We start from the raw sequence: 25776 nt of genomic DNA on the forward strand, positions 1-25776 counted from the left end.
TAATCAACGTCGAATTTAATCATATATTAAGTATGGATAACAACCCTAGGGGAAAGTTAGTCAATTCAAGTATGGAAATATGAGGGTTGTTATAGTACCTACCCGTTAAAGAAATTTCGTCCCGAAATTTGACAGAGATCGTCATGGTTGATAATAAGTATGTTTTCATGACGGGTATGAGTTGGAAAATAGAGTTTTATCACTATTGAGTAATAAAACAATTCGATTACGTGAAGAGTATGAGTGAAGCTATCGTAAAAAAAATGAAATGAGGAAAATAAAGATTTGTTTTAACTCTTGACGTAATTAAAGTTGATTTGCGGAATTCAAGGGATTTAAAGAAAATCTTTATAATCTGTATATGATTTGATTCTCCGGTAATTAAGGAAATTAAAATTGCCTTGATTGTTGTGTCTGGAATTTTGCTATAAATTAGCTTCTACTGTTTCATTATCTTCACCACTTCTGTACTTTCTTTCTCGATTCATACTTTCAAAGATTGTGAAAATGCTCCATTTAGTTCTTATCCTGGATATTTTTTTGACTATCGTTTCTGTCATTCTTCTTTTTCATTTACCCCCAGAGGAATTTGTTTACTTCTACAATTACCTTGGGGTTATAGTGTTTTTAATTCTCTCGTGTCTTTATGTTGCTATACGCATTGATATACATGGTTTGTAATTTCCGTGTTGTTATCGGGCTTTATATTTTCCCTTATATGTCAGAGCTATATGCTCTTGTTTTTCCTTCCCGACTTCAAGTCAAGCGAATAATGGTCCAGAATTCGTAGGTATGGAGTTTCGAATGATCATAATATACAAAGCAGAAGGAAAGGTAATAGCATGATTTGATTTGTCAAATTACCAGATTTACTAAGGATAGAACTATCAAGAATACATGTTCTTGATATGTTCAGAGGTTAAGTGGAATGTAAAAGTCATGTAACATGACAAATGATGATTATAAAGTCTATGAATCATCAACTTCCATTAAAAATTTAGCATGACTTACTGTAATATAATCACGTTGGCCTGACGTCATTATATTATACTAACTCATGCTTCAATTCCCAATACTACTTCAAATCATTCAAAATTTAAACTTGTATGTTACAGAAATATAGAAACTAAAACTGTTTCCTTTATTATGTAACACAGATAGTGCGAAGTGATAAATAATTTCGGACAAGAATAGTTATGAAGGTATCTTCAGAAATATGGAGGATATTTATAACGAAAGATATGATGATATCTTAGAATTTTCTATGATCAAATGATAACGAGGAAAATTCTTCTGTAAGGATTTAGAATGCGTAAGGAGATCTTTTGTGGTTTTTGTAATGACCCGAAAATTTGCGACTAAATTTAAACTTAATCTTTAAAGGATTAATGATTTCGACACGATAAACAAAGTCTGTAAAACTGAATCTCAAAATTTTTGAACTATTCAAGTACCCTTCGATTTTCTCAACGATTCGCGAACAATTATATGTAAATAGATACATATATATACTATAACTTGAAAACGTAACAAAGTTTTAATTGCATAATACCGTACATTAAACTTATTGGTTTATATATCTAATTAAATATATATGATTTCAAGTTATTTAGTAAACGATAGTAACATTCGATTATTGATTTGATTGATATTTAGATAAGTTAACTAAAACGTTTAAGATGAACCAGTAAAACACTAATTTGATAAAGTATTTTCAAATTGCTACAGTACCCAAAATGCTACAGTGTTTTTGAAAATCACTATTTGCTACAGTGAAATTGACTTTGCTACAGTGAATTGCTACAGTAAAAATTGACTTTGCTACAGTAACTTTGCTACAGTGGTATATTTTATGGATGATTTAAGACTATATTTTGACAAAGGTACGATTCACGAAACGTAAAGTACAAGTTTTCTCAGCGTACGAAAGGGCGTTCGAAAAACCGGAACCGGGACATAAGTCGAGTGACAACGTACGACTTATCGGAACAAAAATTACAAGTCAACTATGCACGTGAATTTAATATAATATATAATTAATTAATTTAAATTATATATATTATATTTATATTTATTTTATATTATGTCGACAAGCTAGGAGCCAAAACAATGTGAGCTGTCCCTGGTCCTCATGCGAGTCGCATGGCCAGAAGGCCATTTCCATGCGAGTCGCATGACTCCAGATTTCAGGCCACATCTATAAATTTCAGTGTTTTCGCTCGATTTAAATCACACACATACACAAATATATATATACTCCGTAATATTATTTATTATTTATTATTATTATTATTATTATTATTATTATTATTATTATTATTATTATTATTATTATTATTAATAAGATTATTATTAATCTTATTATTTTTTTTTATTATTATTAGTGTTATTATTTTTGCGATACAAAAATAATAATGTACAAAAAAATATTACGACGGAGTGATGTCCAAGTAATTTTCAAAACGAGTTTCCGAGCGAGCTAGAGCTAAGGAAAATATGGGTTATTGCCAAAGAAATTATGGGTAATGTTCGGGGGTATTTTTGTGAATCAAACCTCGTGTTTATCATCTCCGATGCGTCTACGTGCTTTCCTGCAATATTGTATATCAATATTAAACTGTGAGTTTCATATGATCCCTTTTACTCAATATATTTTTGGGCTGAGAATACATGCAATGATTTTATATCTATTTTACTAAATGGATACAAATACTAAAACTGATTTTGTGTGAGTTTCATAAGATCCCTTTTACTCTCTACATTTTTGGGCTGAGAATACATGCAAATGCTTTATTAACCGATATACAATATTTATATGCGTGAGTTTCATAAGATCCCTTTTACTCTCTACATTTTTGGGCTGAGAATACATGCAAATGCTTTATTAACCGATATACAATATTTATATGTGTGAGTTTCATTTGCTCCCTTTTTAATTGCTTTTGCAATATATATTTTTGGGCTGAGAATACATGCACTTTATTTAAACGCAATGGATACAAGTACATACTAAATTCTACACCGAGTTTGAACCGAAAATCCCTTAGCTTTGGTAACTAGTAACTGCCGGTTATAAGAACTGGTGGGCGCGAGTAGTTGTATATGGATCCATAGGGTTTGATATCCCCGTTCGAGCTAGAGCACTAGCCTTTTAACGGACGTATGCTATTTGAGAAGCATACACGTTGGTTTGCGTGTATTATTAAGATGATTATACAAAGGGTACAAATTATATATACGTTAAGTTTAGTTACCAGGGTGCTCAATTTCGTAGAATATTTTGATAAACGTTTCTGGATGAAACAACTGAAATCTTGTGATCCACTTTTATATAATCTTTTGATAAACGTTTCTGGATGAAACAACTGAAATCTTGTGATCCACTTTTATATAATCTATTGATAAACATTTCTGGATGAAACAACTAAAATCTTGTGATCCACTTTTATATACAGATTATACGAAACACTAAAACTATGAACTCACCAACCTTTGTGTTGACACTTGTTAGCATGTTTATTCTCAGGTTTCCTAGAAGTCTTCCGCTGTTTGCTTAGATGTTAGACAAGCTATGTGCATGGAGTCTTGCATGACATATTTTTCAAGGAAACGTTGCATTCACCAAATCATCACCATGTATCTTATTTTGACTGCTTTGTCAATGGAAGTACTGTTGTAAACTATTATTTATGGTGATTGTCTATATGTAGAAATCATTAGATGTCGAAAACCTTTGATTTAAATATTCATTTATGGTGTGCCTTTTCAAAAGAATGCAATGTTTACAAAACGTATCATAGAGGTCAAATACCTTGCAATGAAATCAATGAATGACGTGTTCGTCCATATGGATTTGGACCGATCGTCACAGTTTTCATCAGAAATCGAATCATCTAGATTCTTTGATTACAGGTTTAGTCCTTGTGATTTGTCCACGGTCTCCTTCATGGTTTGCTCAATCCGTTTTTCAGCACCAAATTTTCTATCGAGCGTTCCCAATACCCCATTCTTTATCATCAAACTCCTGGCCATTTAGGCCATCTACAATTTTGCTGTTTCCTCTGCATTTAATGCAGCCATATTTGAATCGTCGATTATCAATCCGAGATGGTTTCAAGAAATTTCATTTTTAGATGATTGAACGCTGATTGTGATCGTCAAGATTCAAAGGATGTTTTCAAAAATTTTGAATTTGAAGTGTTTAAGCGTAAGATGCATCCATCAATGGATCTAACGGTTGACGAAGAAATGTTGTGATTTTCAAAAGTAAAGGATGGTAAGTTCGGTGGTTTGATGTGATAATTCATCATAGAATACGAATGAATATAATTCATGAATGTAGTGATCTTTAAGAAGATAACACTTGCTAAAGCTTTACTTAAATTTCGATATGTCAAAATCAGAATATGTAATTGAATTTGTATGAAAATGGTTGTTCTTTAGTGAACGGATACATATGTCTTGTGAATATAAGTAGTATAGTTAATGACTGTTGACTCATAATTGAAGAATGCACGGTGTAACATATTAATGTGAGATATAAATATTTCTCGGGTATTACCTACCCATTAAAATATTTTCACCGTCAACAGTTTGTACAACACAATATTTAATTACAATCTTTATGAAAATATACGTACATATATATTTTCTTTCAGATGTAATCATGGATTTAATGAGTTAATATAATATTAGACTCATTTGATTTACGGTTGAAATGAGAATTAATAATCTCCAAAACCTTAGAGATTTCATAATTGTCGCGAAATATTTCGCTAATGAAGTTATGAATCAATACTTCATCGTTCATTGTTATTGATATATCTCGGTATATGATGTTGGTGCTCGTGGATTTCTTGTGAAATTCACAAGGCACGAATAATGTTTTCTAGAAACTTTTGAGTACATCGAAAATGAAGATATACAATCAAACATGTATTCGAATAATACACTTGGTTTATTATGAAATGGAATTCATTGAGTTGAAACAAAGATTGTAGTTAACAATGGTTAAGTCGTTAATGAAGGATGTACATCATAGCATATTAGTGATATGAATTAACCAAGTAGTACATACTAGTTAAGATTCACACGTAATAGCTTAGTACGAAAAGATTTATTATTGTTTCAAACCATATATATATAAAGTATACATATATAATTCTTCAGGAAGAATGAGTCAATACATTTTAACTTATTATTACTAATATTCCTTGGTATCTATGGGCGTATGATGTCGATGTTTGAGGTACCGATTATGATGTTGAGACGTGGGATGCTGATGTTGTTGTTGGTGAAGCTGATGCTGTTGGTGGTGATGCTGATGGTACTGGTGGTGCTGGTTATGCTGCTGGTGCTGCTGCTGGTACTCGTAGGTTTTGCACCATATTTTCTAAAGCCACTACTCGAGCGCGAAGCTCGTTGACTTCTTCTATTATTCCGGGATGATTGGCGGTTCAGACGAGTGGATGAATAAGATCTAGAATTCTATTTATTATATACTCGTGGTGGGATACCCTGGAAATGAGGGTGAAAATAGTGTTCCGAACGGGTTCGCCGGTAAGCGCTTCAGGTTCTTCACCAATAGAACAATTTGGTGGGTGAAAAGGATCACCTTCTTCACTTCTCCATTGATTAAGTAGACTACGAACCCACCCCCAATTCATCCAGAAAAGGTGATGACTAATTGGTTGGTTTATTCCAGTTACACTGCCATTGGAGCTTGAGGAGTTCGAGGAATCAAGTGAAAAATCCATATTATCTGATCGGAATAAGGGTTTTTGTTATGAGATGAGTGTTGAATATTGAATGATATATTTGTCTTCTTGATATACGTATATATAGCAAAAAGATTTCCGTAATTTACGGAGGAAATTTAGGAAAAGTGTTAGACAAAGTCTATTAAGATAGATATGATAAGATATAATAAGATATGATGTGTCTATACTCCAATAACAGCAGTATGACGTGTCGAGATCATAAAATGATAAGTATGTAATCTGATAATCTTTCGATTAAAGACTTTCAATTCATAATGGCCTATTCAGGTTTAGGGGCTTGAGCTATAGGATCCTTTAAATCGGTAATCCAAACCCTTCCATTCTAGAGTTTCGTAGACGCCATCCGTCAAGAAAATTCAATGATAAAAAATAACGAGAAATCAAAGATTTAAAAGTAATGAATATGAGTAGTGATGACATTATAATATCTTTGAGATTCTAGATAACTCAATGACATTTTTCGGTTCGCAAACCGATGCATAAAGGCATAGAGCATATAGGTACGTGATATAACAAGGAGGTTATATACGTTTGAGTATGAATAGTAACAAATATAGGAGTTTCAAAAATTATGGATAACATTTCATGTAATACATATGTAATACATTAAACTATGATAGATGACATAGGAATGTCGAGAACGGTGTCACATTTAAATGTGGTGGCGGAATTGAATAGTACTTAGGAAAGTGAGCAGAGTTCTTAGGTTGACTCGACATTCTAAGATAAGTAAAGTTTCTAAAGTATAGTGTAGCATTTAACAGTTAAAGGCAACAATTAAAGGCACTATAGTCAAGGAAAGTTGTAGTCCTACATTGCTAAGGTACCTAATTATATAAGGCACACATAAAATGCAATCCTGGTTCTCTACAACAATTCTGCTCTGATACCAATCTGTCACACCCCCAAATAGGGCCTGGGGTATTTGTGAATAATTATATCAAATCACAGTTGTACAAACGAGAACGACTCTAAATGAGACGTTTTATTTATTAAATAAACAGCGGAAGCATTATTCAAAGTTTTACATCATAAGAGTGTAAGTAAATGGGAAAATGTCTAAACAAAATGATAAATATGAATGATGGATTCCATGCAAGCAGCAAAGCATACATCAATCATCTAGTAGCAAGTAGCAGCTAGCTCAATCATCACCTGAGACAAAACATGCTTAAAGTGTCAACCAAAAAGGTTGAGTGAAATTCATAGGTTTATAAATAATATCCAAAGTTTTAGACCACAAGATTTAGTTTAAAGTTGATCAATATTGATATATCAATCTAAAAGTGTTACTGCAGTTTGTAATATCGCTACTAAACAAGTTTACCCTATGACACCTTGTACTGTCAGTGTCGTGGAATTATTATTATGTAACCAAAGACCAACGGTCGAATGGTTAGAGACGTTACTCTCAATAGGCCTACTCACAATAATTAAGTTTGCATTTAAACGTAGCAATTGACGATATTACGGTAGGGATTTAGCATGAATCAAAGCATGACAGCATAGTTAACAATTTAGTACTTGTGTCTAAGCGTAAAACAGTTATAAAATAAGCATGTGTCTCACCCCAAAAGTTATAAATAGTTAAGTAAACAGTAAAAGTGGGGCTACGAAAATCACCTTAGTATCACACAAGAGTATTCCACGAAAGAATTGAACGGAAGGACGTGACCGAGATCTCAACCTAGAGATAGCACGTATGATCAGACATTGCCTAACAGACAATAGTATATAGTACTATATTGATAGTAATGGTTCACTAAAGAATTTCCATTTTCGGAAGGTTACTATTTATGAAAAGTTTCCACTTATAGTAATTTTCCAATTTTAGAAAGTCCGGGTTAATCTTTAGCAAGACGTTGTACAACTTTACTCAAACTTCGTTGCTATCAAATAAGTCAGGAATGACCAGATGTAACCGGGGGCCCAGGATTCTTGACCAGAATCTAAGTCATGGCATTCGACATCCACAAGCTTACCCATAAATGGCAACCTAGACATCATTCACTTACGACCGTGAGTAGCGATGAAGTTCACATGAATTGTACATTATCTTTGATTAACCTTCACTTTAGGTGTATACACACAACGAATTATTAATGTACTTAATAATTATATATGTGATAATATAACCTAAGTATTATTTAATATTTAGTTATTATACCTTAGTATGTCTTATATATATTAAATATAATTACCTTTAAATAAATACCTAAATTACTTCAAAAATAATAGTATTTTATTAATCGAACATTGTCTAAAAATGTCTAAATAATTAATTAAATATGTAAAAACTATATACATAATTTTTATAGTCTTACTTAATCATATAGATTAGTATAAAATTTTAAGAAAACGTTTTTGTTATATTTTTGTATTTATTTTTGTTTTTACCCTTAATTTATTCACAAAACAAGTTTAATTCTACATATTTACTAAATAAACCCAAAAAATTATTTTTATAATTTTTATAAGCTTCTATCAGTCTAATAACCTGTATAAAAAAATTTTAAAAAATATTTTTTAATATTTAATATTTATTTTTAATTTACCTTCTAATTACATAATAATAGAGTTTAATTATATAATAATTACCAATTCAACCCAAGTAATTATTTTTATAATTTTTGCAGATCTATATAAGTTTTATAAACTCAGAAAAAAATTATATATATTTTATTTTTGGTTAAAAGTATTTATTACAAATTTTACATTGTTTTTACGTTTAAACACTACATAATTCATATTTAATTATAAATAATATTTCATAAATTATCAAAATTATTTTTATACATCATAATACTTATAATACTAATTATAACATATAAAAATAATTAATTTTGAATTTTACATAGAATATACAATAAATATAAATATAATCGACAATATTAAAAATAATAATAAAAATAGAAAGTACCTCAAATTTTCTTCAATGTTTTGAGAGAACAACTTAAGTTTTTGTTTTTGGCAAGAAAATATGAATGAGGAGCCATGTATTTATAGGTAAAAATGGTTGGTGAAAAGAAAAAAATTTTAATAAAATAAAGGTGCCAATTTTGACAAAATAATAAAAACATGTTAAAAATGTTTTTAATAAGTTTTTGTTTTTGAAAATATTTAGTCAAAATTCATGGGCTCATTATTTAATTTATAAAAAAAATCTTATTTCTTTTTTTTATAAGCTAAAAATATAAATAATGATTAAAATAACTTATCATTTAATTAATAATTATGTTACATATAGTTTTATATATAATACACATTAATATTAATATTAAATAAAGTTATTTTATATAATTAATATAAACTTTAGTTAACAAAACGTGTCGACAAAAAAAAATATATTTAATCAACGTCGAATTTAATCATATATTAAGTATGGATAACAACCCTAGGGGAAAATTAGTCAATTCAAGTATGGAAATATGAGGGTTGTTATATATGATGATTCAAAAATGTTTCGGTTTTAAAAGTAAATCTCTTTAAAAGGCTATATAATTTGAGGTGGGAGTCAATTCGGTCGAAATTGAAAGCATGACTACAAGGATCGGTTGCAAGGTTGGTCATCTTCCCGTTACTTACCTTTGCCTTCCCATGGGCTCGAAAATGAATAAATTGGGAACTGAAAACCGGTATTGGATAATTTTCAAAGTCGACTCTCGGACTGTCTATGTGAGTTTTTACAAATGTGGCCAAGCATACAATCAAACATACGAGAAACTGAAATAGATAACCAAGTACATAACACAAAGTTCTTCACTTATTTCTATTACTCGTTCGAATACAACCATGTGATTCAACAAAAGAAGGATCTACATTCCAGATTCATTATTCAGGTTTATGCAGCACATGATGAAGTTTCAAAATCTCTCCTACCAGTAAGTGATATAAACTTATCCCTAAACATCAAAATGGGACATTTATCAACCAATCTTGACCCATTATAACCTTCTTTAAGAAAAACGGTACTCTTTGCACCTTTATTAGTAATGTAAAACATACCATGGTGCTTAATTAAACAAAGCAACAATCGGGCTGGTAACCGCAGTTCTGAATGAAACGCCTCCAGCTGAGCCGAAGTCAAACGTTTCTCCATAGTCAAACTAAGAAGCTCATGAAGTACTGCCACTACCCTTTTTCGAGCTTTAGGGTCAGAAATTTCAAATCTTTTTGCGTTTAAATAAGGTGAAGGAAACTCCAATTTCTGCCACTTTTCGAGTTCTTGAAGGTAACTCATGTTTGGTCTAAACCCAACAGGAAAATTCAACCGAAAAGCAAACGGCCCATGAAAATTTCCATCTTTTGAAATCCTCGCCCGTTTCATATTCACATTTGTGTCCAACATTCTTTCTTGAATGAACCTTTCCTCGCGGGCAGTAATTGCAAGTGAAGAATCCCAACTTCCCAATTCAAGATAAGATCTTCCATGCACACATTTCACACTAAAATATTCAGGAAATTTTGGAATTAAGGTTTTCTTGAAATCACTAGGCAAACCCAATTCAGGATGAACAAAATCAATGGTTTCTAGGGGCAACCTGCAATCAACCGACAACATCAACAACTTCCTCAAATTCTTAACCAAAATCGGTTCCATGAGTTCTTTGGCCACAGCTTCTTCAGCAGCTATCTTTTCGGCTTTTGCAGTAAGCATAACAGCCGGTGGCGTTTTGTGACCACCGCTCACGTGAAATATCGTGGGATTTTTTTCGATAACCGATATAAGATTCCACTTTTGAATACAACCCACTTCTTTTTCAAGGTCCCTGAGAAGCAAAGACTGGTTCTTTTGTGATTGTATGATTGATTTCAGTTTTAGTATAGCTGTCGGTTTCTTTTGAAGGTCCATTGCTTTGTCGAGTTCATGTACTCTATGATATACTTTCTTTTTAGGCCTGTTTCCACCACAAGTTTTGTGCATGATTTGAACCCACATGAAACCTGATTTCCCAAATGAGTTGTTGTCACGAATTTCGTCGTGTAAAGCAGATCGTAAGTATACTACGAAACTCTTCATACTTTATAGGAGAAAAAAATCTTTGGAGCAAAATGTCGAACAGTTGGTGTGCATATAAGGGATTTGAGTTAGCATAAAGATAGATTTACTATGAAAAGTTCTAACAGGACTTTCATCAAACAGATTGTATGCATTCTACAAATTGCAAAGACAAAGCTAAATTGGATACATAAAGATACCAATTTTGAATCAATAATATAAGCATCGACGCATTAGAATTGAAGAGGCTTACGAAGAGTGAGTACAATTACTTGAGTGGATGTTCAAACTAGAACCTTTTACTTTGTGTTGCAACTGCATCAGGCTCAATTAGAAGTATTTCTTATTTCTCAAATTATTACCCACTACATGTAAAGTTGCAATCGTAATTCGTGAGAGGAATTTTGTAAATTCAAGCATGAAGTAGTAATTTGAAATGACTACTAGGTTGCTTCTTTGGAACCATTTGTTTGATAAACAGTTTATCTTAGAAATATACACAAAATTTCATTAATGGGCCCTACGATTTGTACCAGATGTTACTCATGATCCCTTTTTTTTTCATCATTGATGGTCCCTATACTTTTCACTTTTGATCACCAATAGTCACTGTCCCTAACGTCTATTAATTTTTCTTTTAAACTTAGGCATGTGCAAGACATACGAGGGTACAATTGTTCTTTCAGTTTTAATCGCATTTTGTTTATTAGATATTCATCTTCTTCATATTTCCTTACTTGTCGACAGTGGCCCATCGCCGAAAGGGGGGAAAAGGTTGACATCTCGGCCAAAAGTGTTGGAAAGAGAAGAAGGAAGAGGAAACCAATTGTGTTTTCTGGCCGCTTAACAGTATGCAGAGCTGAAAGACTCGAGAAAAAACAAGACAAGCAATGAACCCAAAAAGTGGCTAAAACTTGTACCTCGAAGACCAAGGACACACGACGACGAGAAGCTCAACTGATCTACCGTTAAAGCTCAATTGATTACGCCATGGTAGATTATTGCGTTCGCTAATTCAAGAGGAAATGGAATACGGATTTAAGTGTGAACCGAAAAGCATTTGGGTAGGTTGAGATTTGCTTGTGAAAAAGCGAAAAGGGTTCTCTCAAGCACTACCCATGCGTCAATCGAATTGGATTGTTTGCAAGAGGGGATTGATTTTTCTATGAGATTCACTCGAGCTAAGTTCGAAGAGATAAACATGGATTCCTTTGATTCGTGCATTACGATACTAGAGAAATGTTTAAGCGATACACATTTGGAAAAATCATGGGTAGATGAGATTGTACTCTTTGGTGGCTCGACTAGAATCCCGAAGGTTCAACAAATGTTGCGTGAACTGTTTGACGAGAAGGATTTATGCAAAACTGTGAACCCTGATGAGGTTGTTGCATATGGTGCGGCCGTTCTGGCTGCAAAGTTAAGCGATAAAGGTGATAAAAGTTTTCAAGATTTGTTATTACGCAATGTCACTCCTTTGTCGCTTGGTGTACAAGTGAAAGGCGGTGCGTTTGAAGTTATGATCCCACGGAACACTCCGTTTCCAACAAAGAAATCCAAAATTTTCGATACAAGTAAAGACAACCAATATTCGGCGCTTATTAAGGTGTATCAAGGTGAAAGATTGAAATGTGTAGATAATCATTTTTTGGGTGAGTTCAGAATAACCGGAATACCACCTGCTCCTAAAGGATCTGCACAAATTAAGGAATGTTTTGAAATAGATGATAATGGTATCTTAACGGTTACCGCAGAGATTATTTCAACCGGGATGAAAAAGGAACTTGTAATTTCTAACGAAAATGGAAGAATTTCAGAAAAAGAGATCAAAGACATGATTAAAGAAGCTGAGAAGTACAAACTTGAGGACCAAGAATTTAATAAGAGATTGAATGCGTACAATGAATTGAAGGAGTGCATATACAACATGAAGATTAAGATTAAAGAATGCAATGTCAACAAGAGGGTGGACTCGGGGAGATTAATGTAAATTAAGAATACGATTAACGACACGATAAGATGGCTCGGGGGCAAAAATGGTGCAACGATTGATGAGCTTAAGGGGAAGAAAGTGTGCTTAGATTTTGTTTGCGCTCCCCTAATGTAGTCTAGTTGGATTTCAAATGATGGTGTTATTAATCAAGTATTGGTTTTTCTATTTTTCTACGTGTGTTTACATCTTGGTTTGAAATATTTTTTTTTTCTTCATCTATAAATATAATGTCATGCAAATGTTAATGTTGAAATTTGTTTGCTATAGAGAAATGATATACATTCAAACTCCTGCTGTTTTTGAACAGTTGCTACTAGATAACATGATCAATTTACAATCAACTGTTAATAATACTACCAACTGCCAATATATACATGTATGTCCTATTTTTTTTTTTTGAAAGGAAAACACACACACACACATACACGAATTTAAACACTAATATATACATGCCCACCACGGGACTCGAACCCCCAACCTATAGGTTGAAGGGGTCACCTCGATACGGCTAGGCCAATGGCCCTTTGGATGTATGTCCTATAAGACAAATATACTAGAGAACTAACCTTAAAGCATATCTGAAAATTCTACTTATAAGCCTAACCAAATTGGTAAATTAAATCTTATATACAACAGTAGATGAATACTTGAAATTACAATTATATATATAAAAAAAGCATCTTTCACCCATCTGCTGGTACAAGTTTTGAGAGATTCTGAATCAATAGTAAAAATAAAATCAGTAAAATAAATTGTTGAATGGACTTCAAATCAACAACATTTGGATAGGATTCAAGAAAAATCACAAAACCTAAGAATTCACAACCACTTTCTGTTGATATAGAAAAAAGTAATAGTTAATTCTACACGAAGCGAAATCAGACATCCCACATATTCTTCTTCTGTTTTTTTTTTTTTTGCTTGTTAAATCAAATTGTGATGGCGCAAAAATTGCATCAAACCCCAAGTACAATTTCAGGTGAATAGATGAACAAATTCAAGAGACCTGCAAAAGAAATCGAAGTAAGACAGGTTTAGTATCATGCATAAATGGATGGACTTATAATACCATTTTTCTCAAATGATTCATCATTCAATTTTTCTCCTAAATAAAAATGATCACATCAACTCTTTAACACCGTATAATTATGAGTGATGTAAATATCGGCGTAATTTCATCTATATATTATCCTAAAGACCCACTCTCTGTTATTTTTGTAGCAACAAATATATAATCATCACTTAGATTTTTACTATGACTAGAAAATTCTTATTCCAACACTACGTTTATAGTATAAATAACAATAACAATTTACATGTCAACTATTCTTTCAAACCTACATAAATTCATGTCAATTTAGAAGCTAAAAAGTAGTCTAACACTTAAAAGTCAAATGTTGACTTTTCTTCAGGGCCACACAATCTGCTGAATCTTATGATGTTAAGTGGATCACTGCTACACAAACTAAAAGATCTAAAGACTTGCAAGTAATCATATTGGCTATTGGCTATCAAGATGAAAGCAAATGGCAATATTCATAAGCAACTGATAATTAAGCATAAACAACTTTCGTAAAGTTTACATCTTTCGGAACTAAAAGAGTCCATAAACTACATAAAATGAAGAACATTATAAATTAACTTGTGATGCATTCATTACCTTTTCATTTTATCAAGAATCATCCAGCTCTTCTTCTGAATCAGAGTCACTTGCATTATAACCTGAATGACAAAATACGGATGAATTAATTATAATAATCATCTAAGAGACTTCATTCACAGTTTACTATATGCCTCTTTTTCCACAAACACGTCCTTTTGGTCCGGTTATCTTTTAATTACTTATATAAATATAAATATAATTAACTTGGTCGAATACTCAAACATCTGATTGTTATTTATTTACCTTTAATGTACAATCAAGCTTATGATATACACATTGTCTCAAATGAGACTCAAACATCTGATTATTAAAATCTTAAAACAACATAATTGTATCCAAAAACTATCTTCTACAACCCGTTATATCACTTGGTAACTTTATTCTAATATCAAATATTATCACTTTCAAAACACAAGCGAGAGAAAAAAAAGGTGACCTGGACGTTTATTGCTAACTTTCCAAACTGAAGATCGGACTCTTGCAGCTCTTGTCATCCAAATTTTTGCCTGACACACACACAGTTGTGAATCAGCCCAAAATAAACAACCAAAAGTATATATAAGGCAAGGTTGTGACTTGCCACAAGTCATGTAATAGCCGAACTAAATAGTGTACGAAATCTGACCCTGCTGTCTTTTTTACTATATGAAATGTGTAACATATACCTAAGGATATAGTTTGACGGGACTATTGTAGTAAAAAGTTTCAAGTATTTAGAAGAAAGTAGCGTAAAGAAGTATCAATTGCGTTTGTGAGTAAAAAAATGGTACTAGGTAAGAAGTTGATAGATGATATGATCAAAAAGGAACAGTTTCAAGGAAAAAAGAGACATTTGTGATATAATTTAGAAGTCGCTCAAAATAAAAATAAAAAATAGAATGAACATATACACATAGGTGACTTTATATAACAATCATATTTCTTGCAGCAAACATAATACTCGTACTAATTATCAAAGTAGCCTTTTTACATAAAATATGATACGAACATGGGTATTGATATGAACATGGGTACTCTTGATACACTCACGAAAGTCAAAAATATTACTGAGTCAAATTCATCGTTACATTTGTTAACTGGAAGATTAAGTAATGTTAGGAGTTATTTTATGAAGCAGTTGGTCAACCATGTTCCACCAAGATTGCCACGTCCCACCCATGTTCCATGCATTTAATTAGTTAGCATTACAATTAGTATTAGGCTAATGTTTCCATTATTTAGTAACCGTTTATTTTTGTCACTATAAATTGTACTTTGCTTGTCGTTATTATTATGAATGAATGAAAAGTTTGGTTTAACCAAAAAGTCTCTTCTCAATCTAGTTTCTTGGGAGATTAGCCATCTCGAATCGGCTTTATCATTGGAGTTAGCGGTCGACTCGAAGAGACCGTATCAAAATATCTCATACTACTAGGCACTCATTTATTCGTGTTAACTTAACCTTAAATCATCCAACAAGCAGTAGTGTTGTCACTGTGTTTACTACCAAATATTTATCAAAAGCATACCAACAATATGCTAGTACAATCAAGATTGAAAGGCAGAAACTTTACAAGAATCAAGTACAATTAGAAGGCAGATAGGTTATGTACATGTTGCAGTCTCTTGTATATGCTTATTTGTATAATTTAAGCCACAAAACGGATTCAAGTAGAAGCAATAACTAAATACACATTAAAAAGGTCTTCTTAAAAGTGATTCCAAATTCAATTGCAAAAGTCAAAAGTATCTCTATACCATGCTGCTTGACGTTCAATCATCCGAAAAAGAAGTCAAAACTTCAAAGGGTTCTTGAAAATGACAAATAAATTCCCAAAATCACAAAATTCATCATATTCCTAAATAAACATGCATATCAAAAACTGAAAACTAAAGTCAAAATCAGAATTAAAAAGGGTCAAAATCAAACCTTTTGATGATCTTTAGGAATCCCATAACCATAATAATACATCTGACCAACTAACACCTGCATAGATAGATCCCCTGCTCTGGCTTCTTTTAAGGTATCTTGAAACCACCTTCTTATGCAATCAGACAACACATCTGAAAGAGGCAGACGGAGACTCTGTTTCTCACTTCTACCACCGCCACTGCTATTCCCGTTTTCCATCTAAAATTTTTTTTATGAAAAAAAATTGACTTGAAAATTAATAAGGTTTTCAAGATTAGATGTGGGTTACTTATTATTCCACAAAATTTTCAAGATTTGATGCGGGTTTTTGTAAAGTTTCAATCTTTCTTCGATATCTAGGTTTGTCTTCAAACAATTATAAAAAAAAAAAAAAAAAAAAAAACTATAAATTGCTTGCGGACAGTGAGAAGCTAGCACACGTAGAATGCAGTAACACGCCAAAAGAATAAAGAATTCAATAATTTACTGTTTTATTTATTTATTAATGTGAATACTGTTATTTGAGGAATTACCATGAAATTTTGCTCGAAGGTTAGGAAGAAGAAACTTATTAGTAGTATTTATACTTTATATTTATATTTATATTCCATTCTGTATTACGTGTATTTTTAACATAGTTTAAAGGGTTAGAATTCTAAGGAGGCGGCTCTGGTGATAAATCCGCCAATCTTATAAGATAGAAACCGAGAAAAATACTTTAAAAGAGAAAGTTAATGGTAAGTTGAAAAGGGCGAGAATTAGAGGTTGAGAGCTTGGATTTGTCTAGTGTGTTTTCATTTACTTTTTCTATTTGTTGATTTCTCTTAGTTTGTTTGTGTTGGTTCCTGTTTTTTTTTTTTATCGTGTTATGTTATGTTCGGTTTAGTTTTAGTTAGTGTGTTTTAAGGTTTTTCAGGGTTGTAGGGGATGCTCGTTTTTAGATAATTTTTGTTTAGTGATTGCCCTGTAGGTGTGAGCTTCCCCATTTTTCCCGATCTTTTGTATCTCTGTTGACGACGTTTTCCTTTGAAAAACGACCTCGTTTCTATATGAGTTTTAGTTATTTTTGTCGGGAAAAAAAAAATTTAAGCACCAACACGTGAAAACGAGAGTAAATAATATGTGAAGGATGGGCCTTTTTTGTTACCACCATACCAAACTGCTACAACCAACATCAAATCAAATTAAATCAAATCCTTGATAGTTCCTTTTTTACAACCAATACCTCAAGCTCTGAAAGTTCCGTCCATTATTTCCACATCTTCTTATCTTAAATTAATACGGAGTAGTTATGATGGAGTAATATTTAATATTTAATAAATATAAATATATAATATTAAAATAAAATCATTCTCAAATATTTATTGTCTTCAAAATTGGTGTAAAGATTTATCCATGAGACCAATTTGAGTGACAAATTGGACTGGGTTGCATTAAAATGTCCACATGTAAAGTTGGCATTATCTATCTTTAGTTAATATTAAAATTCTAAAATGATGATGTCATTATTAGACTAATTCTTTTGTTAAGAAAAAATAAAAAAATAAAAAAATCTAAATATAGTGGGTGATGTCATTAATCTAAATAATTTTGGATTAAAATTAAATCTTATTAATTAATTGCTTTTCAAAAAAAATTATTAATTAATTATTATTATTAAATCTTATTAATAATTATTTTAATTATTAAAATTAAATAATTTTGAATTATTTTCGTGGTGCCCTATGACGCTTAGATTGGTGTGGTGTTGGGGGATTTTTACTTACGTGTCATTGTTATGGAATGAAGGGGCACTGTGTAGTAAATGTTGTGTTGTGATGTTGTGGTGATGCGGTAATATAAAATTGGTATTTGTTTAATAAAGAAATTAAAAAAAAAAAAAAAAAAAAAAAATTTGCTAGCAAATTAGATCACTCCCTTCCCGTTCTCACTTTCATTGTTCGCCCCCACAACAATCACAACGATGACATTGACAACGATAGCACAAGAGATTGTTGTGATTGTTGTGGTACAACGATCAGGCTCGTTGTTCCCCACACAACGTATACAGAGGCGATTCTATGTTAATGGGTGTGGGGTCAAAGGACCCCACTACTTTGGAAAATTTTTGCACTAAGTAGTCTTCAAATTGTACAGGACACCACTAAATTTAAGTATAGAACCCCATATTTTTGGAAAATTTAAGGTTTTTTAGAGGCAAATAACCACTAAAATACTCTTCAAATATAATTTTATTTGAAAATTTTTTTGGAACCCCATTGAGTTTTCATCCTGGAGTCGCCACTGAACGTATAGTCTTAGTGTTGGCTTAATTTCACCTTATTAACTGATTTTAAGGACACCAAGTTAAAGACCGTTATCAATTTTGTTCTAGAATAAACAATTACTCCGTACAATGCAAGTGTTGATAATAGGAAATCTATCTGTATCAGTATCAGACGATATAACTGAACCAAATCATGATAGTTGCAATACCAAATCAGCTCATACATGCCGTCAGGAGTGGCAATTCAGCTCGGGTTGACAGATCAAAGCTATCCAACCTAAATCCCACATGATTGGATAAACAAGTACTCCGTAGTTGCATTGAGGTTGAGGGGTCAACTCAAAAGTGCCCAACATGGGTTGGCAGGTTCATTACGGGTCAAAGGTGATGGGTTAGTTTTGAACTGAGGGATGATTTCGTGTCGAGCAGATTGGGTTAGTCTTGAAGCTGGGTAGAATTTGTAAAAGCAAAACAAAACTGGCCGAAAAATCAACCAGTTAAAACCAAACCATATCGAAAATCTTGAAAAGTTTCATGTCACATTTCAAATTACCATCCATAAAGGCATCACATTTAGGTTCCCAAGCAAGAGTGCATAAAACTGAACGAAGAGAACCCACACGAGTGCAAGTAGTCTCAGCTCATACAATGTTGTCTAGCAATTAGTAAATAACACTCGATTCAATTCGAGCACAGACATGCAAAACCCTTCATATACAACAACAGTCTACAGTAAAAAACCGGAACAATAAATTACACATTTGCACCTATGAATCTATGATACACTCGTAGTATATACCCAAGTAACATCCATGGGAAGAACAAAAAGGTTAAATTACCAGAGAAAGAAATATATCTATCTATCTATACAATACAAGATATAACAATAAAACGGGGCTATAATACAATTTTTGTTATAACTTCCTATTGGTAAAACTCAGAGATCTTAATACCCAAAATGGCATGATGATAACTACAATGGCGTGTGAATTAATTAATTTGATGTTTATGAGTCGCTCCATCTATCATCATCATCGTCTTCATCATCATCACTTCCAGCAAATGCCTGTCGAATTGCATTTGCTTTCTCTAGAATGGCAGCTACCCTCAGATTAGTTGAAGGACCTTGAATGCTAGGTCTTGTCTGCACAGCTGGTTTCAAGTTGACCGACTGGTATCACAAAAAGCAAATTAGTTACTGTATTATTAAATGTGCAAAAAAGATGAAGAGTAATCAACCCGTAAATTATATAATTTGTGGATCAGTATGACAACAACAATTATATTATATTATTCCAACAATGCTCCAAAATTACAGATGCATCGGTTAAGGAGGCTTTGTGTACTGAAATACGCTTTGTGAGACTTTTGACACGCTTCTATTTTATTTCATTTTTTGTTTTACTCATTAGAAATTAAACAGAACCCAAACGGTCCATTTTGTGTATGACTCATTAGGTATATGGGTCAATATTTCACCTCTAGAAACATATAAAAAGCATTTAAAAGTGAAGGAGAAAACAAGAATCGCAATTGTTTACCTTGGCCCGTATCAGTTCTAGTAAAGTGTCTCTTTCCTCCTCTTTCGGGAAAAGAGGCACTGCTCTTTCTGAGACCTTCTTTAACTGCAAGCATATCAAATGTTAAATGAGACTTATATTAACACCCTAATTCTCCTCACATAATAAAAACACAACTACAAAATTATAGAAGGGCAAAACAAATATAACCTATTGATGTGTCAAACACTAACAAATTATTAAAACAAGTAAACTTTTTGTGTGGGGGGTTGACCCGAATCCACAACTTTCAAATTATTTAATTATTATTGGTGTGTAAAAATTGATTAAAAGCTATATTTTTTCAACAAATCAGTGATGTTCAATAGAACAATTAAGGTTTTATGCATTTAGAAAATAGAAGTCATGACTTTCCCTTTTAGCTTTTTTCAGGTTACCCGATTGAGATAATGTGTAGCCCAAGTTGATCCATTTACCAAACCTTCTTGAGATCACTCAGAAAAAAAAAAAAACAAAAAAAAAAAAAAAAAAAAAAAAAAAACTTACCAAGCTTTTGTCATGAGCAGCAACTGCATCAATTAAAGGAGTACGAGGTCGCAGAATTTTCATAGGCCGGATACCATTTGGTCCTTCCTCATTAATAGGAGGAAGTGAAGATGTGCTTGAGGGTCTGATAATTTCTCGCCCAGACGTTGAAACATTTGCAGATTGATTCCTAGCAAATGGTGGTGCCGGGATAACTTTTTCTTCAAATTTCATTGCATTATGTTCTGATGATACAGCTAAGCTATCACTTTCCCATGTGTTAAAATCTTTATGATCGTGTTCAGATTCATTGTTCTCTGAATTGTCATTCTGATATAGTGACGGGTGGCTCTCGATTTGGGGAAAAGATGGTGTGAAGTGATGGTTATCATGTTGACTGCCATTTGGAACCAAAGAAGAATCCGGAAGCTTTCCCATCCTCCATTGCATAGGTGGAAGAGGTGGCAATGGTGGCATCTCCTCCATGTTGATAGGAGCTAATTGAGGAAGCATGTCGAAATTAGAAATAACTTGACTGCTCAATTGTGATAAATGTACCATAGATGAATCTTGAAACACCTCAGCCTGCTCTAACTGATACCTTTCTTGGTCAACTTGCTTAGACTCAGAAAGATGATTAACATGTGTTTCTTGATCTACTTGGTTGTGAGCATCAATGATTTCCAGCTGAACTGAACACGTATGAGGTTGGTCAGCCTTGTCTTGTGTAGAAACATCTTGATTTAAGATAAATGATGCAGCTTTAGGTTCATCAATCTGATCATCTTGGTCTGGGGATTTAGATTGTACATCTTGGTCAACCACCTTCGAAGCTTTAAGTTCTTCGTCATCAGTCAACACAACAGAGATGAGAGGCCTACTGTCAGGATACTGGGCATTCAATTGATTGTTAAGTACATCATGATCAATATTATCCGTGGCAACAAGGGTTTCACTGTGCAAGGTTTCTAAATTTACAGATGGATTGTCAACGTCATTTTTATTCACAAAGCCTCTAATAGATGGGAATGATGATATAGAAATGCCATCGAGATCTTGAATTTTTGAATGATCGTTGAATGCAGCAGGATTAGGGTCTAATTCTTGAGGAATAACTGATTGCCCATTAGATTGCCTCTGTTCACCAAATTCGACTATAATAATCTCTGCAAATGGTTTATCGACATCACTCTCAAACCCGTTGTTCTGAATTGGAATGCTATCAATAAATTTTGTGTTTGAATGATCATAAGACGCAGACGGGGTGGAGTCTTGCTCACTTGACCCGTTTTCAACAGGTTCACTGGACCTCTGAACAATACCCGACTGGTTGATGAACGACCCATTTTCAGCATGTTCCTCAGCAGTAGAGAGTTCAGTATATTCATTATTTTCTAATTCTGTGTCTTCACGTGTAGAAAGAACCTTACTTTGATTATCTTTGCCATCATCAGAGACGGAAGCAGGAATCGGATCATTTGTCTCTAAATTTACTGATTTGGATTCTTCCTCCAATTCTTTTTTGTCCACCACGGTTTGAAGATTATCGTCTCCATTTCTATCATCAGCAAAATGATAAACATTAGCATTATCATCGGCATTTACACTTTCCGAAACCACTGATACTTTTTCTCTATCTTTATATTCTAGTTCATTTTCACTAGAATAAGAAACCTTATATTCTGCTGCACAAGATTTACTCTCAAGAACATCATCTGATATCTCACTGATGTCAGCTTCCTCTGAGGAACCAAAAGGATGCTCTTCCACATGTGACATCACAAGGCTAGAATCGTCATTATTATCCTCATTATCTGCCTCCCATTGAGGAGTTTCTACATAGGATGGAGAAGCTATAATTTCTTCTGCGTCAATTTCAGTTTCTGTAATTCTCTTGGGACCATTAACATCTACACAATCATTAGACGACATTTCACTCGAAGCCGATTCCTTCGACTTACTTTCTTCGAAAATTTCTCCTTGATCTGCAGGCAAAATTTCTGCTGCTGAGATATCACCTACCTTAATGCACTTATCGAAGGATTGGTTGGGTGAAACTCGAGGACGGAAGGGGATTTCAGTAGATGCAAAGGCTGGAGAAGAGATGACACAACGCGGAGACATACTCTCGGTTGAAGTGTTTGTAGTATCAGAATACGAAAAACTTGTTAATTTCTTCTTAATTGGGCTACTTTCATCATCAGATGCAAATTGAGAATCTGAAGGATGAGACTGAAGCTGCATTGTGGTTGGATCACAATTCGCCCTAAGTTCAGCATCTGTTTCAACTTCCAATTCCATGGTAGCAAGAGCATCCATGAAGTTATCTATCTCGCTTGCAGCATCATCAGATTTGTAATTATCCTCGATGCCGTCTTCTTTATGTTCCCTATTAACAGATATGTGCTTCTTTATGTTTCCTTGAAAATCAGCACTCGAAGTTGAAAGGTCAGAACCATGCATTTCAGGTACATTCTCCAGTACATAATCCATGTGCTCCCTAGAGACTGTCTTATCTACAATTGGAGATTCATATGGGTTTACTAAGGCCGAATTTACCATTTTAACCTCAGCTGGTTCAAGCCCTGATTCATCAGAACTATTGGTAGGAAATCTTGGAGGTGAGTAACCCACAGGGACCTCATGGACAAGTTTATCCTCAGGCGAAGAACTTAACAATATCTCCATATACCCTTTTCCGGTTTCGGTGTCAAATGGAAATTTGATATCCCTTTTCTTTAATTTCACTCGGCGTGCAGGTTCACTTATACCATTTTGCAAACGCTCCTCAAGGAGTAACTGGTGGAGCCTACAATATAGCAAAAATGGAAGTAAGTTAGCACTAAAAACACGACTTGCTAAGTGAAATAATTTTGATGATAAGTGATGAATTAAGAAGGTACTTGACATGTGACGGCTGGAAAACATCAGGAGTTTCTCCATTTTTCCATTGTGATCCCTTCTTCTGTTGATATCAAATGGTGTTATAGATATTTGTTAGAGAATCAGCATATTTTTTGTATAGTATTGGCATAATATTTGGGTTTTTTTTGGGCACAGAGTGTATATAACATTTGTATCAAGTCACTTCGTCAAACTCACCTTTGTTTTACGGATCTTTTTGTCTCTTTGAGTTTCTGCACTCATCATTTCATATGATGCCGTTTCCATTTTAAAAAATGATGGATCAGTGTAACGTTTTAAGCATGCCCCAGCACCAGCAACGTCAAACCTGTAAGATCCCACATTTGATTTTTAGGTTCCAAAATTGCAACTTTCTAACTTTAACTTGGATGGAATAAAATGTGAGCATAATTGGGGATGACATCATAAGAATGTAAAAACCTATAAAGTCAAGGTTCAAACTTAAAGGGTACCAGGCCATGAAATTTCAACTCAAATTATGGGATAGTAAAGTAATATACTTAAGTGAAACAGTTCCATACTTGTCTAGAAGAAATAAACGAGGGGGTCCACGACTCTCTTCATAAGAATCCATGACAAACCGAGGTAAATCTCCGTTGGTGATAAGATTCTGCTCCACTTGCAGGTTAGGGTGCCAACATATACCTGTAAGGTTAATTGTGATCAAAATACTAAATAAGGCATTTACTGTACCTATAATTGACATATTCCCAAGGCATATTTACTTGAACATAAAAGAATGTATTAAGTGAAAATGGATTTCTCCACGTTAAAGAATGTGTGAAGCAATCAATCCATAAGCGAGAGGGCCTAGGTTACATGAAATTCTAGTTATTGCATGCAGAAAACATGAAACCATAATCTGATCAACATTTTCCCCATGTCATTTCTCTTTCATAGATCTACCCTCCAAGATATTCTATGATCAATTTCTAGGCTCCTCTTTTCATAAATAAACGAGATTAAGAACACGTGGTAAAATTTATGAGAACGATGAAAGAAAAGTTTCAACCTGAGCTAGAGAAGAATGATGAATGGCGTGTTTGGGATAAGAAAGCTCTTTCAATTGAAGGAAAATCTGACTCAACCTGTTGAACACGTACCAACAGACCGTGTCCCCTAGCGGCAGTAACCATCACTTCTTCATGCAAACCATGGAAAATCTCTGCTGCAAACCTTTAGAAACGGATACAAGCTTTTTGTCAGATGATATCATATAGCAATACATTATAAGATTTTCTTAAAAGGGTACATATTGATTTGTCATAAATCAAAAGATTGTAGCGTACTTACTTTAACTAGCATATGGTTGTTATCATATAACACCAATTAGCTAGTTATTTATGTACCCGTTCCCAACAGATGAACTAAACCTTAAGTATCCTTAACAGAAAACGATAAGTAACATATTCTGCATGCATTACTGTAATCAAACAATGATCAACCATATCGATTGCCTAATTTCCCTGATAATTTCGGGACTAAGATACCATAATATATATATATATATAGTTTCTAAACATACACATATATAGATCTTAAACCCTAAAAAGCACACACTAACTCTAAGTCATTAATCAATTACATTACAATTCCACATCATCAATCCTAAACAGATACAACAGAATTAGTAAATTGAATCCAATTAGCATCATAATGTTACAATTCTAATATCAATAACTACAATTAACAACTTACACATATATATTAAATGTATTATTTATATTATTATATTATATATTATATTATATTATATAATACATAATATGTAAATGTAAATGTAAATATAAACTACAAATTAGGAATACTGACTCAGCTAGGTCACCGAGTTGACGGAGAACACCGACGAGACCAGCCATGGCAACACCTTCAAGTAAAGCTTCAGGATCATCTTTATCAGCTGATTTGTACAATTCTGGATCAGCTAAACTGAATTCATTCCTTATCTCATATCTACTGAACGGCATTTTATCGAATTTGATTGAAATTAATTTGGAATTAAATTAACTTAATAGTTGTAATAGTAATAATACTTGTGCATCAGTATATTGCAAAACTTAAATTAAGAAAGGAGACTGAAATTTTTGAAAGAGAGAGAGAGAGAGAGAGAGAGAGAGAAAGTGATGTTATGAGTGGGAGGTGTTGAATTGAATGTGATGAAAGAAATGGGGGACGACTCGGTGGCGTGTATATGTTTCGTTTTAAGCCCTTGTA

General features: G+C 33.1%; 4 protein-coding genes across 4 annotated transcripts; 1 reads left to right on the forward strand and 3 right to left on the reverse strand.

Annotated features, from left to right (window-relative positions):
- Window positions 1-9477: 9477 nt before the first annotated feature.
- On the reverse strand, window positions 9478-11230 carry LOC139872926 (protein WHAT'S THIS FACTOR 1 homolog, chloroplastic). Its single transcript, XM_071860861.1, has one exon. The coding sequence runs from the start codon at window positions 10798-10800 to the stop codon at window positions 9622-9624; it is 1179 nt and encodes a 392-aa protein (XP_071716962.1). The 5' UTR covers window positions 10801-11230; the 3' UTR covers window positions 9478-9621.
- A 750-nt stretch (window positions 11231-11980) lies between these two features.
- On the forward strand, window positions 11981-12769 carry LOC139872751 (heat shock 70 kDa protein 4-like). Its single transcript, XM_071860675.1, has one exon. The coding sequence runs from the start codon at window positions 11981-11983 to the stop codon at window positions 12767-12769; it is 789 nt and encodes a 262-aa protein (XP_071716776.1).
- A 694-nt stretch (window positions 12770-13463) lies between these two features.
- Window positions 13464-16717, reverse strand: LOC139873287 (uncharacterized). Its single transcript, XM_071861220.1, has 4 exons — window positions 16345-16717; window positions 14872-14941; window positions 14433-14494; window positions 13464-13778 (listed from the first exon to the last, which is right to left on the reverse strand). The coding sequence occupies exons 1-3, from the start codon at window positions 16543-16545 to the stop codon at window positions 14445-14447; spliced, it is 321 nt and encodes a 106-aa protein (XP_071717321.1). The 5' UTR covers window positions 16546-16717; the 3' UTR covers window positions 13464-13778; window positions 14433-14444.
- Window positions 16718-19305: 2588 nt separating this feature from the next.
- LOC139872165 (protein SCAR2-like) lies at window positions 19306-25529 on the reverse strand. The gene is made up of 8 exons (XM_071860000.1): window positions 25375-25529; window positions 24575-24738; window positions 24084-24207; window positions 23740-23869; window positions 23541-23602; window positions 20659-23446; window positions 20134-20217; window positions 19306-19763 (listed from the first exon to the last, which is right to left on the reverse strand). Exons 1-8 carry the CDS (start codon window positions 25527-25529, stop codon window positions 19599-19601), a joined length of 3672 nt encoding a protein of 1223 aa, XP_071716101.1. The 3' UTR covers window positions 19306-19598.
- Window positions 25530-25776: the final 247 nt, after the last annotated feature.

Source organism: Rutidosis leptorrhynchoides, chromosome 10 (genome assembly GCF_046630445.1).
Source record: "Rutidosis leptorrhynchoides isolate AG116_Rl617_1_P2 chromosome 10, CSIRO_AGI_Rlap_v1, whole genome shotgun sequence".
NCBI lineage: Eukaryota > Viridiplantae > Streptophyta > Magnoliopsida > Asterales > Asteraceae > Rutidosis > Rutidosis leptorrhynchoides.

Excerpts from the sequence above, each read along its gene's own strand:
- LOC139872926 (XM_071860861.1), bottom strand. The coding sequence starts at position 10,800 with ATGAAGAGTTTCGTAGTATACTTACGATCTGCTTTACACGACGAAATT.
- LOC139872751 (XM_071860675.1), top strand. The coding sequence starts at position 11,981 with ATGGATTCCTTTGATTCGTGCATTACGATACTAGAGAAATGTTTAAGC.
- LOC139873287 (XM_071861220.1), bottom strand. The coding sequence starts at position 16,545 with ATGGAAAACGGGAATAGCAGTGGCGGTGGTAGAAGTGAGAAACAGAGT. Across the intron at positions 14,942-16,344 it reads TTCCTAAAGATCATCAAAAG|GCAAAAATTTGGATGACAAG; the intron begins GTTTGATTTTGA and ends TGTGTGTGTCAG. Across the intron at positions 14,495-14,871 it reads AGTTAGCAATAAACGTCCAG|GTTATAATGCAAGTGACTCT; the intron begins GTCACCTTTTTT and ends TTTGTCATTCAG.
- LOC139872165 (XM_071860000.1), bottom strand. The coding sequence starts at position 25,529 with ATGCCGTTCAGTAGATATGAGATAAGGAATGAATTCAGTTTAGCTGAT. Across the intron at positions 24,739-25,374 it reads CAACTCGGTGACCTAGCTGA|GTTTGCAGCAGAGATTTTCC; the intron begins GTCAGTATTCCT and ends CCGTTTCTAAAG. Across the intron at positions 19,764-20,133 it reads TAGAACTGATACGGGCCAAG|TCGGTCAACTTGAAACCAGC; the intron begins GTAAACAATTGC and ends TTGTGATACCAG.